Raw genomic sequence first — 15,978 nt, forward strand, 5'->3', positions numbered from 1 at the left:
CCAGCACTTTTTTTTTTTTAAATAGAACGTTTCACCTATGGCAGCATCTGCCAATGTATACATTGAGTCCCAGTCAATGTTCTTAAAAGAGGTTTAGCTTAATCCCATTAAACCATGTTGTGTTTGGTGTTGCATATGACTAGTTTACTTCTGGTTTCCACCCGCCCTCCCCCACCCCTCCCAATGTATTAGCAGTGTCAAGTTTTTACAAAGCTCTCGAGTTTACAATATCCATGTGCAAAGACTCACATGTACAAACTGTGACCTGATAACCCCGAAACAGTAGTCCGTCTGACAGAGAGGGGGGAAATCTCCCTGCTCTCTCATTTTATTTATTTATTTATTTGGCCTGGAAACAAGAAACCCCCAATTCTACCAAATATTTAAATGGCAGGAAGAAAAATATACAAGCTCGTATTTATACTGTACTTCTATCAATGGCAACAGGTTGTAAATTCATGTTTGCAACTATCACAAAAGACTTATGAACACCAATTCAGCTTTATACTGTAAATACTGCTGGATCAATGGTTTAGGATTATCAATCATTGTTGTCATATGTTGTCTATAACAGTTCAAAAGCATCCTGGAGAAAAATCCTGAAAAACACATACCTTACGGTATATAATAATGTACCTGCATTAGCTAAATATATACTGTACACAAGTCTTATCAGCATTTTATCTACCAAAGATGTGAGATTCCACTTTTAAATACAAAGCAGATAGCCAGTAATGTATATTTATTATACAGCCCTCTCTTTTTTTCCATATATATATTTTTTTGCTTTGTTTTTAACCTTAAACAATTTGGTCACAATGCACCTTTGATATAAAATCATTTAAAATTTTATTATTAATACTCAAGACATTAGGTTTGCCAGAATTGGAATATTCTCTCTCCCCCCCCCCAATAGTATTTTTGTAGAACCACTTTTGGTAACAAATACAGTAATTAGGAAATGAGCACCCAAGTTCAGAATGCTGAAGTGTGTTATCCATAATCCATTCCAGCTCAAAACACAAAGATGTTGCTGTGATGAGAAACACGAGTTGCAAAAACCACCACAGAATCTTTCCCCCCCCCCCTTTTTTGGCTGGAATGTTTAATAAATATTTAGAAAGGTAAGGCAACAACTTCAAACAATCCAACCTGTCTGCTCAACTCCCCACCCCCCACCGCACCCCCATATTAGCTCCATGATGACCATACACGATCAATTTTTTTTAAAGATGTACTCTTTTTTTATTATTTCCAAATAGCCTAAAGAAAATGTATAGCAATGCAATAATTTATCCTCAGTATTTCTAAGACAAATCTGGCCATTTTATCAACCGTGTACAGCTTAATACTGGTCGGATACTGAAGTCTGCGTTGTGGCCACTGCACACTTTGATAAGGATTGGGGAGGTGAGCTGGGATTCGCAAGCAACTGATTCATTGACAAATTCCCAATGTACACCTCCCCAGTCCGTCCATAACCACATTATAGTTACTCGTAATGTTCACACTGAAGGAGCACCAAAGCACGTCTGGTACTCAAAACTTGCGTATACCAGAACAAACTCTTAGCATTTTAAGGACCTCTATTTTTTTTTTAACGGCCCTGATCTGTATAAACATTCAACTCATGAAGATGTGCAAAAAAAAGGGAAAAAACAAAAACAAAAGAATCCAAGTCAAATTACAGCATAGTAATCCGGAGGAGAAAGATGTTACACAAACTCATAAGAAAATGACAATCTTTTTTTTTCCTCTCTTTTACTATAAATACATTTAACAGTTTAGCAGAAAGACAAGCTAAATTTAAGATTGTTCACATTTGAAGTTGTATCACTCTCTGCTAATGATAAATAAGGAAGAGGTCCTGACAATGGAATTTGGACATAGCAATTTCGACAGATCTTTTGAAGACTGGTTTAAAGAAGGGTTAAAACAATGATTATTTTTGCAAAGTTCTGAGAAGTCCATCTGTTGTCCAAACTTTGGATTGAAGTTCTTTTTGTTTGTTTGTTTGTTTTCCTTTACTTAGAGACAGATATATACAGTGCTGTTGTAATAATGAAACAAATGTGAAATCTACTGTAAAGTTGCACAATACAGAAAACTGTTGCTCCATCTTCTACTACATACATGTGTGACTCCACAGGTTATTTAAATGCTGCTTTGCTGCTTTTTGTTAAGTTGGAATTATTCCATCCCGTCTAAGACCCCGCTTTAGTTCCAAATCCTCCAGTTTCTTCCATAGTTCTTCACGTTCCTTCTCCTTTTTCTTCTCGCTGTTAAATTAAAGGGGGGGGGGAGCAGCATTAGAGAAAAGCCAGGTTTTCACGAGTCTTGTTTCACCTTGTTTCTTACATGAGTACAGCTAGAGAAAGAAAACGGCGCTAGAGATACAACCATGAGCTGGGGTGTCCCAACGTTTTGCATTTTCTCTGAAACCTCTTAAGACTGCACACACACAAGAACCCCGCAACTGAACAGTGCCAGGCATTCACAGGAACAACCCCAAGCTGGGGGTGCCTTTCAACATCCGATGCTACCCACTCTGGCAAGACTTCGGAATCACACCGCTTGTTCTATTTGCCGGCTGGTCTTGTCCTGAACTTACTGGGATTTCGTTATCCAAGTTAATGAAAACCTGCCTTCTAGAGCAAAACAAAGGTAGAATAAAAACAATTACATACCAAATGCACTACTGCAGACGTTTTGGAGGATAAGGAATTGTGTTCCTGTATTTGAAGCCATTACAAACCCACATTGCCCTATTATGTTCCTTCAAGTACTATGGAGATGGGAAGCCAGTGGAGCTTCATTTGGCAATGCATGTCATCCGTGACGAGTAGTTTTATTTTTCTTTCTAGTGAACTCATTGAATCTCTCTTTATTTATCGGATTGCATCAGTTATTTAATTTAAAAACATTATTATTCCATTTCTTGTTCTCTCCTTCCCCATACACTCTTATCTTCATCATTATTTACAGAAAACTGTCCTAAGCTTCTTTTCAATGAAACCACTGGAACTGCAGCCAGACAAGTGACCAAAATTCCAGGTCCAACCTTTCACAAAACAGAAACTGCTACTTAACCTTTATATTTCTCAGGATCATAAAATGAATATGTGCATAACTTTCAAGTTGCTGGAGACCTAATGAATTATACCCAAGTCTATTGTAGAAATTAATAATAATAATAATAATAATAATAATAATAATAATAATAATAATAATAATATATTATTTATACCCCCATCCATCTCTGGGCGGCTTCCAGCAAAAGATTAAAAATACATTAAAATATAGCTATTTAACTTTTTAAAAATGCCATATATTGACTTGGCAGGCAATAAATAATGTCACAATCATCAACTATACATAGTGTACATAATTAAAAATGGCAAAGTTCTGTATGTTAAAACAGTGTTTTTCAACCACTGTTCCGCGGCACACTAGTGTGCCACGAGATGTTGCCTGGTGTGCCGTGGGGAAAATTGTGTTTATTTGATTCCTATTCAAGAGAATTACTTTATATATAGTCAATATAGGCACAGAGTTAATTTTTTTAACATTTTCTAATGGTGGTGTGCCTCGTGATTTTTTTCATGAAACAAGTGTGCCTTTGCCCAAAAAAGGTTGAAAAACACTGTGTTAAAACAATCCTGGACTACTATCCTACCATTATTCATTATGGAGGAGGCACCAGTGAAAACAATACTGCTTACTCCCTAGCAAAGTGTATCCTCTACTTGAGCAATGCCTTGTCTTTTTTACTGCTGGAATCCAAATAACAGTGCATCGAGTTCTGTGATAGTAGCCAGGGAAGAAGAAGAGTTTGGATTTGATATCCCGCTTTATCACTACCCAAAGGTGTCTCAAAGTGGCTAACATTTTCCTTTCCCTTCCTCCCCCACAACAAACACTCTGTGAGGTGAGTGGGGCTGAGAGACTTCAGAGAAGTGTGACTAGCCCAAGGTCACCCAGCAGCTGCATGTGGAGGAGCGGGGAAGCGAACCCGGTTCCCCAGATTACGAGTCTACCGCTCTTAACCACTACACCACACTGGCTCTCATAGAATCATAAAGTTGGAAGGAGGGAGCCTTTAAGGTTTGTGTTTCTCAAACACCCCGCAATGCCACACGGAAAACCATTTTTGAGACCAGGTGAATGTTCAAAGCTGATCATGGTGTGACATGGGACCCTGCTGTTCAAAGACAAAAAGGTCGAAAACCATGCCGGAGATTCTCCATGAATGAAATAGCTTTCCAGATCCTTGCCTCCAAGATGTCATGATTTTAACAATGTGTTTCCTGCACGTAGATGGAAGCCTCAGCTTTGACCTTCTGAGGTGACCAAACGCCAATAACCATGGCCAGAAGCACAATCAATACTTCACTAACAATTGTTAAGCGTCTAACCAGTTTCTTGATGAAACTTGTGTGACGTTTGCAAAAAGGTGCGCGCCACATCCAGACAGCAGCATCCCAGTGATACCCTGGGGCACTATGTAAGAAGCCTAGCCTAGCTTAAACAAAACATTAACAAATCAAGCATAACTGACTTGCTATGTGTACAGGCATAAAGTCCATAAAAGCTAAGGGGTACTCTATTCACATTTCTTTGAGTTTTCTTTTCTTTTTAATGTTAAGCAGAGAGCTGTCAGCCTGGTGACGGAACTGAACAACATTAGGGCCTCCAAGAACGTGTGAGAGGCTATACTAACCTAACAAGGCTTGATGACATACAGTACCCTTCGCTTTGCTTGTGGGAACCCCGAGTCTCACAAAAGGCACGACTTTCACCAAGTCGCAAACTGCCCGGAGTTCCCGAAGTTTCCTCATTAGTTTCACCTGCTGCTTTGGATAAGCTGAAATTTCAGACAAAAGATGATGCACTATAATTGGAGAAGGGTGATTAAGGGAAAGACAGAGAAACATTTTAAACTAAGGTGCAACTAATGATCGTATGGATGGCACTTCTTCTAGATCCACCAATGTCAAAGCCTTAAATGTATCAAGATATTATGGAGAAGGAAAGCAAGGAAGGCTGGGGAAGAAAAGGGGGGGTCACTTTGCTTAGAGATTCCAATAAAGTTCAGGCGCGAGTTATGAGAGTTAATTGCTGAAAGCTTTCTTGACTCGCAAAGAGTTCCTGTATGCATTCTGGACACCATCTTCAAAGCAAAGTGAAGGCGAACTGATGAGTTTGGGGTTGTTGTTGTTTTTTTAATAAAAAAGAAATTAGTTTTATTTTTTACTACTGAAATTCTTGATACAATTAAGTCTTTAAGAACATAGAGCCAAAAGAAGTTCTGTGAGGAATGCAAGTTCACAAGCTACGCAATGGGTACTGTATCTCATAAAGGGGAGGGAAAAAAACAACCATCTATACGTCTTGCAGGGGCCAGGCTAATGAGCATGCGGGGAGGGGGGGAATGAGGCATTGCAATCAATCATGTGTGGGAATTATGCAATTACTGCAAAGTGTTTAAATAAAAAAAGAACCAAAACTAAAAACAGCAGGCTTTATGCACAGCTGACAAAATAAAATAAAAAAGGCTGTAGAAAGTTACCGCTGGCGATCTGACTTGTAAGTGGCCGTCAGCTCGTCAAACATGGCGCTGTTCATTTCCATAAATGCCTTCAGCACGTTGTATACTAAAGCCACAATAGCCCTGTGGATTGTGAAAGAAAGAGTTCATTAATTTGCTGTTCAAACAGGACAGATCTTTTCATGTCAACAACACCATTCTGATTTGATGTATTTGTGTCATAGGAGACACAGCTCTGGCATCATCTAAGGTGTGTCCCCCTTCCAGTCTTCCCCAAATCCATGATCCTACATCAATAAATATTGTGCTGGGAAGTGTCAGCAACCACAGCTGAATATAGTGTGTGGAGCCTTTTCAAATTCTGCAGTGTTTCATGTATCTGAAGAAGTGTGCATGCACACGAAAGCTCATACCAAGAACAAACTCAGTTGGTCTCTAAGGTGCTACTGGAAAGAATTTCCTATTTTGTTTCAATGTAGAAGAAACAGCGATAAGCCAAACTCAAGATGCCATTACTTTGTGGGGAAAGAGCAGAGGGGGCAACTGAAGTTTAGAACTCAAGTTTTGCAGAAACATATGAAAACAGGGAGAGAATGCAGGAAGATTTAAACTTAGCACGGCACCATAGTATAATACCCAGGCAGGTGATCCCAACTTTTTCTTTCCTTTCATATGTGCAGCCTAGAGCTAAATTCTCCAAGAACTGGGAACCTCAAGATTCTCTCTAGTCAACTCTAGTCCTTGGTTTCAACTATGCGGTTAACAAGCTGGGACAATGGCATAAGAAACCATAAGAAAAAGGACTGGGGGAAAGGAAGACTAGAATTAGAAAAAGGAAATCGAATGAGAGAAGCACTAAGGAGGAGCAGAGAACCTCATATTCCATTTAAAAAAGGACTACTATGTTTACATTTTTCCTTTATTACCCCGTGGAAGCTCAGTGCAATATATGCACGTAGAAGTAAGTCCTATTGAATTTACTACATGTCCTTGTTAAGGAGACCCAGAAGAAGAAAGTGTACGAAAATCAGGGACTCATCTCCCATAAGCCCTCTTGAGTAAGCTTTTGATGACCTGTCTGTGTACCTCAATGCTGTCTCCTACTGCAGACCCCACAGAATACAACAGGGCTTATCAATGCAGTGCTCTGAAGACTAGGGCAAAAGTAAATCGTATTAAGGTTTTATCTGGAGGATATTGCTGTAAAGTGGCAATGTTATAGCTGCAGAGCAGCAAAAGGCACCTTTTAAAAATACGGGATGCACATCTCTGCGGCGCAATAGGTCAGTGCATCTGGCTGTTGGCCAGAAGGTTGGCGGTTCAGCCCCCCCCCCCCGGGACAGCTGTGGACAGGAGTCCTGCATTGCAGGTGGTTGGACTAGATGACCCTCAGCCATAGCTGTCAACCCTCCCTGCTGTTTCCCAATGCTATAATAAGGGAATTTCCCGCAAAAAAGGGGAAAGGTTGACAGCTATGCCCTCAGCAGTTCCTTCCAACTCTGATTCTATGATAGATTCCGCGCTGCTCTTGCCTAACTGATGCTTAGCACAGCCTTTGTTTCAAAGTTCCTGATACACAAAGTACTAGTGACATCAACATCACTCAACTGTGACACAATCCTCCACACAACCGGTCTGAGGAAGCACAGTAAACCAACCTCCCTGCTCCCAGTGAACTGCAAATTCTTCTCATTCTTTCGGCTAGATTTTTAATAATACAGTTCAGACTTTTTTGGGGGGGAGGGGAGGGAATACCAGAATCAGAGCATCTGCCAATATGCTAGCTCAAGATGTGGAATGAACTTTGCGCTTCCCCCAATTCAGTATTTAATATGGATATATCATGCTGGGTACTACTAACTGGTGCTGCTTGTTTCAGCGGGTTTCTGTGCTGTTTTGAAAAAAATGAAATGATTTTTTTTGTTTTCATTTAGTTTCAAAATTATATTATGTCTTAACTGTTGGTATGGCATTGTGAACAGCTTTGTGAAACTTGGTTTGAACAATGATCAATGCAATTTAAAATAATAATAATAATAATAATAATAATAATAATAATAATAATAATAATAATAATAAACAACTTTCCATTTCTGAGAAACGGACCCTTCAAATGGGTGAAAACTTTTCCAGGTTCTGCCAGTCTCTAGATGAAATGTTTCTGTTCAAAGATCTGTAATAGTCCCAACTTGGAAATCATCATACTTTTGCTCACAATATGGCTGTGCACCAAATATCTATGAAGAGGTTCCAATATCACTTTTCAAGTAAATAAGCCAGATCATAATGAGAGTTGCTTTGGGGAGCCAACCAAGTCTCCTCTAATTTCCAAAAGTTTTAACCTTATCTATTTTCCTAAGTGACCAAGTATACAACGAGGCAGGGCCACATTACAACTATGTACAGGGATTTATTATCTCTGCAATTCCAGAGTTTTCTCCTCTTCTTAACTTCTCCCTCCAAGGATCTCTGAGGAGCACCTACAAGCTTGTTCCATCATACTGCAAGCACCATACTGGTCAGCTAGCACTATATACGAGAAACACTGCAACTTTCTCAATTGTATGGTATCCCAGAAACAAGTTTCATGCATACACTTCAGGTAAATATCCTAAGTGCTTGCAAAAGCACCACTCTCATTGTGCAACTCTAGAGTTAAGTGCATTTGGTGTCAAGTCTATGCTGTAAAACCCTGCAAGTGGTGAAATGTCAAGACAGGTCAGATAACCAGTATTTCATTGCTTAGAAAACAGCTCTGTGAAAGGTGCAAATTTAAGATTTTCAATGTGTTGCAAATATACAACAATGGGTCTTCTTAAAAATAAAACAAAGAAAAACACTTACGGGTTCCAGTGTTCTTTGGAAATCCTGTACAGACTGGAAAACATTATGGGAAGTATTACATTGGAATTTTCCTCTATCAAACTCATGATGTATTCATTATTCCAATAGTAAAGTGCTCTTTCAGCCACCTTGGAAAAAGAGGGAAATGGTATTTTTTTATTTCCTAGATCAGGTAACAATTCCAGTAAGTACAACCATATTATGCCAGTGCTTTGCCATCTGTACTGTTTTCCAGATTGTTTATGGGCCCAACTTAAAAGTGCTGGAATTAACCTTGAAAGCCCTAAAGATATTGGGGCCAGCAAGTAAATACACATGTGGTATTCCATCTATTGAGAGGAAACAATATTGCATGGCAAAGTGGTAGGACAGGGAATGATAATGATAATGATAAATTTTATTTATACCCTGCCCTCCCCGGCCAAAACCAGGCTCAGAGCTGCTAACATCAAATATATAACATATTAACATAAAATCAGGCAATCAATTAAAACACATCCTAAAATCAAATCAGAACCAAAGTGAAATCCAATCAGATGGCAACCCACAGATTAGGGTTGGGGACCTTAAATGTTCACTGGCCTGTTTGTACTGATCTTATATGGGCCTGTGAGAAAAGTTGCGGGGCCACTTTCATACAAGTTCTTATAAGGGAGGGGGTCAGACTGGACCCCGACCAAAGGCCTGGTGGAACAGCTCCGTCTTGCAGGCCCTGCGGAAAGATGTCAGATCCCGCAGGGCCCTGGTCTCTTGTGGCAGAGCGTTCCACCAGGTCGGGCCACGGCCGAAAAGGCCTTGGCTCTGGTCAAGGCCAGTCTAATCTCCTTGAGGCCCAGGACCTCCAAGATGTTATTATTTGCAGACCATAAGGTCCTCCATGGGGCATACCAGGAGAGGCGGTCCCGTAGGTACGAGGGTCCTAGGCTGTACAGGTGAAACTCGAAAAATTAGAATATCATGGAAAGGTTCATTTCTTTCAGTAATTCAACTTAAAAGGTGAAACTAATATATGAGATAGACTCGTGACATGCAAAGCGAGATATGTCAAGCCTTTATTTGTTTTAATTGTGATGATTATGGCGTACAGCTGATGAGAACCCCAAATTAACAATTTCAACTTTGGGGTTTTCATCAGCTGCACGCCATAATCATCACAATTATAACAAATAAAGGCTTGACATATTTCACTTTGCATGTCATGAGTCTATCTCATATATTACACTCCAGTAGCTAATGAAAACAATTGCTTACATAAATGGACTTTTCCAAAATATTCTAATTTTTCGAGTTTCACCTGTATAGGCCGGGCTTTAACGGTTAAAACCAGCACCTTAAACCTGATCCTGTACTCCACTGGGAAAAGGCTAAGCATCCTCCAAAACTTGCTTCATTGCTCAGAATCGCCCTCTTCTGAAGTGACTTTTCATATTAAAAAATGGCCCCACGGTTTATACACATGCAACATACAATTTGCTTCTGAGTTTCTGGCTGCCAATACTGACCTGAAAGTGAGGGCTAGACACACACTTAGCTATTTGTTTAAACAAGGGTTCTTGAATTTTGACAAACTGTGAGGGTTCAATCACATCCAATATCTCCTCCAGCTCTCCAAGGAACATGACCTACAGTGAGAAAGCAAGTATTAAATTCAGAGGTCTTCTGTTTGCGTTTGGAAATAAATGTTGAAGGAAGCGTTAACTCAGTTTCTAGTTATGCCAGTAGAGATAATGCACAAGAACAATATACCCTTCATTTGCAGAAACTGGCTGCAACCATGCATATACTTCTTAGGAAGTAAATGCAAAACCCAGCACCATTTATTGGCATAGGAACAAGCACACTTCAATCAAGTCAGTAAGACTCTGCACCAAAATAAACTTCCAAATGTCACAATTAAAGAGGACGTGCTAACATTTCCAACCGCTCTTAAAAATTTTCACTATTAACAGCTAAGTAGGGTGGACAGCTAACTTTTTACAGATGGCACTAAGGAGGGTAGCCATTATTTTACTCCTACAAGAATATGCAGCATACAATGGTTGCTAATTGGGCTGCTGTCAACCTTTGTGCAAAGCAATAAGCCTGTGGCTTCTGAGTAGTCAATGACGAATGTCAAAAAAGATCTGCATCTAAAATCATTTAATAGAATCGTTTAACTTTTTGATTCCTCAAAGACACCTACATTTTCCATTGTACTACAAAATACTATTGGGTTACTTGTAAGGTTTCTATCCTACCATTTCTCTAAAGAGCTCTAAACAGCACACATGGCTGGGTCCTCACCATTTTATCCTCAAAGTTGCCCTGTGTGATAGATCGGCCTGAGAGACCATGGTTGACCAAAGTCTCCCCCAGTTAGCTTCATGGCTGAGTGGAGATTTGAACCCGAGTCCCCCTAGTTGAACACTCTAAGCATCCCAAGCATGGAATTTGCCTTTCCCCCCAGCTGCTGCATACCCTGGGCTGCCATCTTCATCTAGCTATTTCCAAGGTCTCTTTCCTCATCAGCCACCAGCAGTTCAGACCCCATGAGCATATTATATATGAGATTAAGATATTTTTGTCTGAAATGTGCATCCCTTTACACTTGCTTACATTAAACGGCATTTGCCATATAATAAGAGATGGCCCAGTGTTTCCTTTTTCTACAGATTCTGTTTTCAACAGGAAGAGGATCACGGCCCATTACTTACTTCTTTTTGACTGCAAGTTTTCGGCCAGAATTTCATTAAACCTCTAATGACCTGTATTGAAGAAGAGACAATGAACAGTCCATTTAGATACAGAAATAGACAGGTATCTGAAGCAAACTCTCAAGATAAAAAGAGACATGCATATATCATTACTTACAGGCTCTGTGAGTGAAGGGTCTTTCTCCAGAAACTGCACTATGCAATATGCCAACTGCAAAATATGTAAGAAAAACGTTGCATTAAAATATTTTCTTGAAAAGGCAAAAAGAATAAAAATATCATTAAGGTGGCTAATCCAGATATACATCCTGAATCCTAACTGCCGCGAACGGACTTCCTTTATGGCACTGGATTTTCCCTGACCTGCTGCATCCTCCTGCAACTACAAAGAGCAACTATTAATGGTGCCCACTGGAAAATATTAGGAAGTAATGCAGGGGGCTGTAGCAGGAGTAGATAAATCAGTGGTCCTACCCTAATAATAATAATAATAATAATAATAATGCAACAACCCTCAAATTACACAGGGGCAGGTTTGTATCCAAATCTTATTCTGCTAGCAGTTTCCATTACAAATGAAGATTGAAAGATGTGGAGTTCCATCAAACTGCAACGTTGACCAACACACCACCAAGCTCCTCAGTATACTAAAGCAACTAGATAAATGTGAGTCTGAAAATATCTGAATTTCGGCACTGAATGTCTCATTGTGCTGTGGGTGTTTTTCTTCTACGTATCTGGCAGCACTAGGGCACATGAGATGAGTTCGCACAGCTGAAGGAACGGCATACAGAAAGATTAAGCTAGCAAGGCCCCCTCTGCAGGGATTTCAGAGGCAAAGGTTTGGAGAGCAGGAAAGGGGAGGATATGCTGCTGCTCAATGAGAAGATTTTGTAGTCAAACTTAGGAAAGCAAGAATACTAAAGAGTATAGGTGCTGGTTCAGAATTTGTGCCAGGAATTCAAAGCAGTGGTGTGCAGAATGGCAGCCTGCGGGCTAAATCTGACACCACGGTTGCTTCACCATCACCTTGCAGCAAAGGAAGGCCCTTTTCATTCCAGCCAACCTGCTCAACAACTGGCTTTTGGAAGGAGCAAGCACTTTCAGAAACACACAGCAACACTCCACGCTTATTATTCCCTGCAGTCTCCTCTCCCATCAAAAACAGTGGAAGATGCTACCCTTAGGTGCTTTGTGTCAGCTGACCACAGATTCACTGGAGTGGCAAAAGTAAGAGGGGGGGGAGGGATGGGGAGGAGGTGTCTGACTCGGGCTGTAGTGCTCCTCCCCAAGTTAGCTGGCGGGCATATCTAGCTGCCAAACCCCAATTACAGAGTGCAATAAAGCACCTAAACCAAAAAAAGTAAATAAAATAGGGAAGTTATACAGGCAGCCCCCGATGTGCATGGGTCTTGCATTCCAGGGCGTTGCACGCTTGCGTGAAATTGTGTGCAATTAAAACACCCTGACCCGTCCATCCCTTTTAGGACGTTTCCTGGTCCCTTCCAGGTTTGCCACTGTGTGCATGTGCACAATCAAGCACATTTAGGTTGCGCCTAAAACAGGGATTGTTTGTATTCATCACCACTCAAGACAGACACTTGTTCTAGTTCTGCCCCCATCCCAGTGCTGCACAAAGTGCAAGCTGGTGTAAGCTTTCAATTTTAGCTTTCAAACCTTGTGTGCGCGCCCCTCCTAAGGCATCACTAAACAATTAAGATACAATTAGCAGTAGCTCCGTTTCAGCAAAACAGCCAATAGTCTTGTACCTCCTTAGCTTACCTAGCACTGCATTGTGGGCTCAGGGCTGAACTAGAGAAAACATCCCGCTCACCTAGCCAAATAAGCTTGTAAGGCATCAAGAACAGACTGACAGAAGTGGATGGGTTGCTGGAGATTCTTGCCCAATTGCAGGCGGTCTCTGGTGAACACAAGGGGCATGCAAAAGTATGTCTACTGGACTCTAAATGTTTCCGTTTTCTGAAGGGGTTTGATTAAATCTATTTCCAACTCAGCACATACAGAAGTGCCGCACCGGTTCTAACAAAAGCAAGAAACAAAACAAAAAAACAAAAAAAACATTTGTATGGAAGTTTTTACCTGTGCATGGAAGAGTGATAAACTTCTAACGGTATGTAGAGGAATCAGTACTTTCACCAAAAACTGTTTATGCTCGGCTTTAAGAGGTAAAGCAAAGCCATTGATAATACTAGAAGGGAGAAAAGAAGCATTATTAGTATCAAGGTATTCCTTAACACAGAATGAACTGAGATGTATCGAAACACAGCTAGAACAAGTGTTTGAAACTGGCACACATGAAACATGGTCTAAATTTGCATGAGAACAAAAGTAATCTTGCAAATTTTATTTATAAGCACAAAAGCATTCCTTTACCAATAAGTGCAAACAGTGCATGTTATAAAATTGTCCATACAGATTTCCTTTCATTATCTGACCCCTGAGAATTTTGTTATCATGAGCAAGTTTGGGTCTCTTGTCCTTTCTCACTGTGGGTAGAAGTGACTGAATAAACTACATTCACTTCAGGGTGGAATCTGCCAGATCCTGCAAGCGAAAAGGCCAAGGATTTCTCTTTCAGGATCAAAGCGAGCAGACAAGGAAGCATATGGGCTGTAAGTCCACAAAGAGAAAGTACATGAGCTCAAGGTCTGCTCCTTACCTCAATGCAAATAAAATTCTGGGGATCAAATGAACAAGCCCAACGCGTGGGCCATCAGAAAATCTAAAATGGAGCACAGAAAAGCTTAAGAGCCTGACCTTGCCTCTAAACTAAAGTTAAGCATATGCCAAGCAACTAAGGATACAGGGCCCCATAACATTTGAACGCCGCTTTAAATGTCAGTAAGAGCTACCTTGCCAAAATCGGATGCCCAATAAAGCATAGATTGCCTGGCAATCGCCACCAGCAACCCAATCCAATTCAGAACCAATATTATAAGGAACAGCTTAAATGAACTCAGATAAAGCAGCATCCCAGCCCTGGGCAAGTGACTCTGTCAAACCTCAGGAAGACACATGTTTAGCTTCCTGACTGTCCTCCCGTTATATATAGTCCATGACTTATAGACATGCTAAAGCAATGATCGCTCAGAGATTGGGGGATATCGCCAGACACGAGGACATAGCCCATGTGAAACCTGGGATGTTTCTGGGGGAGCAGGTGTATCGGGCTGCACCAGCCCGTTACCTGGCGGGTATCCACTATGTGTAATACCGCAGACTGCTCACTGCGGCCAGACTGAACATTCGTGACTCGGCGGTTTTGAGGGGAAGATTTAGGGGAGTTCCATATGATCAGAGAACGTGCCATTGTACTTTAGGAGAGGTAGAATCCACAGAACACATTCTACTGAGTTGTCCCTTTTATAACGATTTAAGGCAATATCTCATAGCCCCGTATTTATCTCAGTTTAGCTCTCGATTAAGAGAAAGGCAGGTAGCATATCTGCTGAATAAGCCCACTGGGAAAATAGCCTTATCTGTGGCTAAATTCCTCTTCCTGGCGCTCAAGTGTCGGAAGCGCAAAATCAAATGACTCGATGTGGGTTATCTGTATGAGGTTTACTAGTGCTGCCCTATTTTAATTGTGTATCCCTCTGATGTTTTTTTTAGTTCTATAATTTTGTATTGAGAAATGTTTTTCCCCCCTTTCTGACTATCGGTCGAATAAAGCAGTGTTTTTCAACCACTGTTCCGCGGCACACTAGTGTGCCGCGAGATGTTGCCTGGTGTGCCGTGGGAAAAATTTGTTTATTTGATTCCTATTCAAGAGAATTACTTTATATATAGTCAATATAGGCACAGAGTTAAATTTTTTAACATTTTCTAATGGTGGTGTGCCTCGTTATTTTTTTCTTGAAACAAGTGTGCCTTTGCCCAAAAAAGGTTGAAAAACACTGGAATAAAGTATATGTATGTATGCTTCCTTGTGCTCTCAGAAACACAGCAGTCAAGAGTCATGACATCTTTCCTGAATTTCAAAGAGGGCCTTCTACAGCTTCACTCCCCCCTGCATAACTGCAGTTCCATTTGAACCACTGTGAGCAGCACAAGTGAGTGGGGGAGTGGGGCACAGGACAGGGCTGAGAGTTGGTTCGGCACTAATGCATCTTATGAGCCTCCATGGCAAGGCAGCCACTCACATTGGGCCATTAGGGCATGTCATTTTAGGAGGTGAATTTTTTTGCCAATTTCTTCAGTAAGGGATCTTAAAAATATGTTTTTGAGTGTGAGGAATTCAAATCTGGTATTATTTTTGTGATTGGACAACAGTTAGCTTGGTAAGTCTGTGTTGATGGAGAAGCACATAAACTGCTTTCGGAAAACAAAACAGAAATTAATTTTACCTTATGAAAATGTCAGATAATGGGAGGAAAGGGGTGGAGAAGAGCAAAAATTAGTTAAACAAAATTTGTTTATTTGTGGAAAATTTAAATTAGGCTATGGAAGAGTTCAGAAATACTATGAGGCAGAGGATATGTCAAATTTATAAGTAAAATATGTCAGATGAATAAATATTTGTAAAGGTGTTAGGGAAGAATGTTAGATTGTATAAAGTAATATGGAGAATGAATTTAGATAACTGTGAATTAGGTGTTAATTTGGAATTCAACAGGGGGGATCGAGGAAGTCTTTTAAAAGATGATTTGTGCAAGTTAATTGGTTAAATTGGGAAAGAATTGGTAATTGCTCCAGTGAGAGGGGGGCTTGATTTCTTTTTTTGCTCCCCTTGGTGAGAGAAAGGGGAGTATGGAAAATTTAATCATGTTTTGTATTTGGTTTTAAATGGTAAAAATCTTATAATAAATATTATTATTTTTAAAAAAAGAAAATGTCAGATAATGCTAAATAGTAGTAGTGATTATAGTAATG

General features: G+C 40.3%; 1 protein-coding gene across 6 annotated transcripts in view; it reads right to left on the minus strand.

The window, feature by feature from the left end:
• Nucleotides 1-1,086: 1,086 nt before the first annotated feature.
• The window catches only part of PPP2R5E (protein phosphatase 2 regulatory subunit B'epsilon), an 89,486-nt gene continuing 74,594 nt past the window's right edge, over nt 1,087-15,978 (minus strand). For 4 of the 6 annotated variants that reach the window (XM_033174876.1, XM_033174804.1, XM_033135926.1 and 1 more), the window contains 8 exons: nt 13,186-13,294; nt 11,243-11,296; nt 11,086-11,136; nt 9,895-10,014; nt 8,393-8,520; nt 5,570-5,671; nt 4,721-4,864; nt 1,087-2,279 (listed from right to left, as the gene is read on the minus strand). In XM_033174876.1, coding sequence (XP_033030767.1) covers nt 2,180-2,279; nt 4,721-4,864; nt 5,570-5,671; nt 8,393-8,520; nt 9,895-10,014; nt 11,086-11,136; nt 11,243-11,296; nt 13,186-13,294 — 808 coding nt within the window. In that variant the 3' untranslated portion in view covers nt 1,087-2,179. Of the gene's footprint in view, nt 2,280-4,720; nt 4,865-5,565; nt 5,672-8,392; nt 8,521-9,894; nt 10,015-11,085; nt 11,137-11,242; nt 11,297-13,185; nt 13,295-15,978 lie in introns of those variants that run through there. The other 2 variants (XM_033135773.1, XM_033135851.1) reach the window with 2 other exon arrangements.

This window comes from Lacerta agilis, chromosome 1 (genome assembly GCF_009819535.1).
Source record: "Lacerta agilis isolate rLacAgi1 chromosome 1, rLacAgi1.pri, whole genome shotgun sequence".
NCBI classification, from domain to species: domain Eukaryota; kingdom Metazoa; phylum Chordata; class Lepidosauria; order Squamata; family Lacertidae; genus Lacerta; species Lacerta agilis.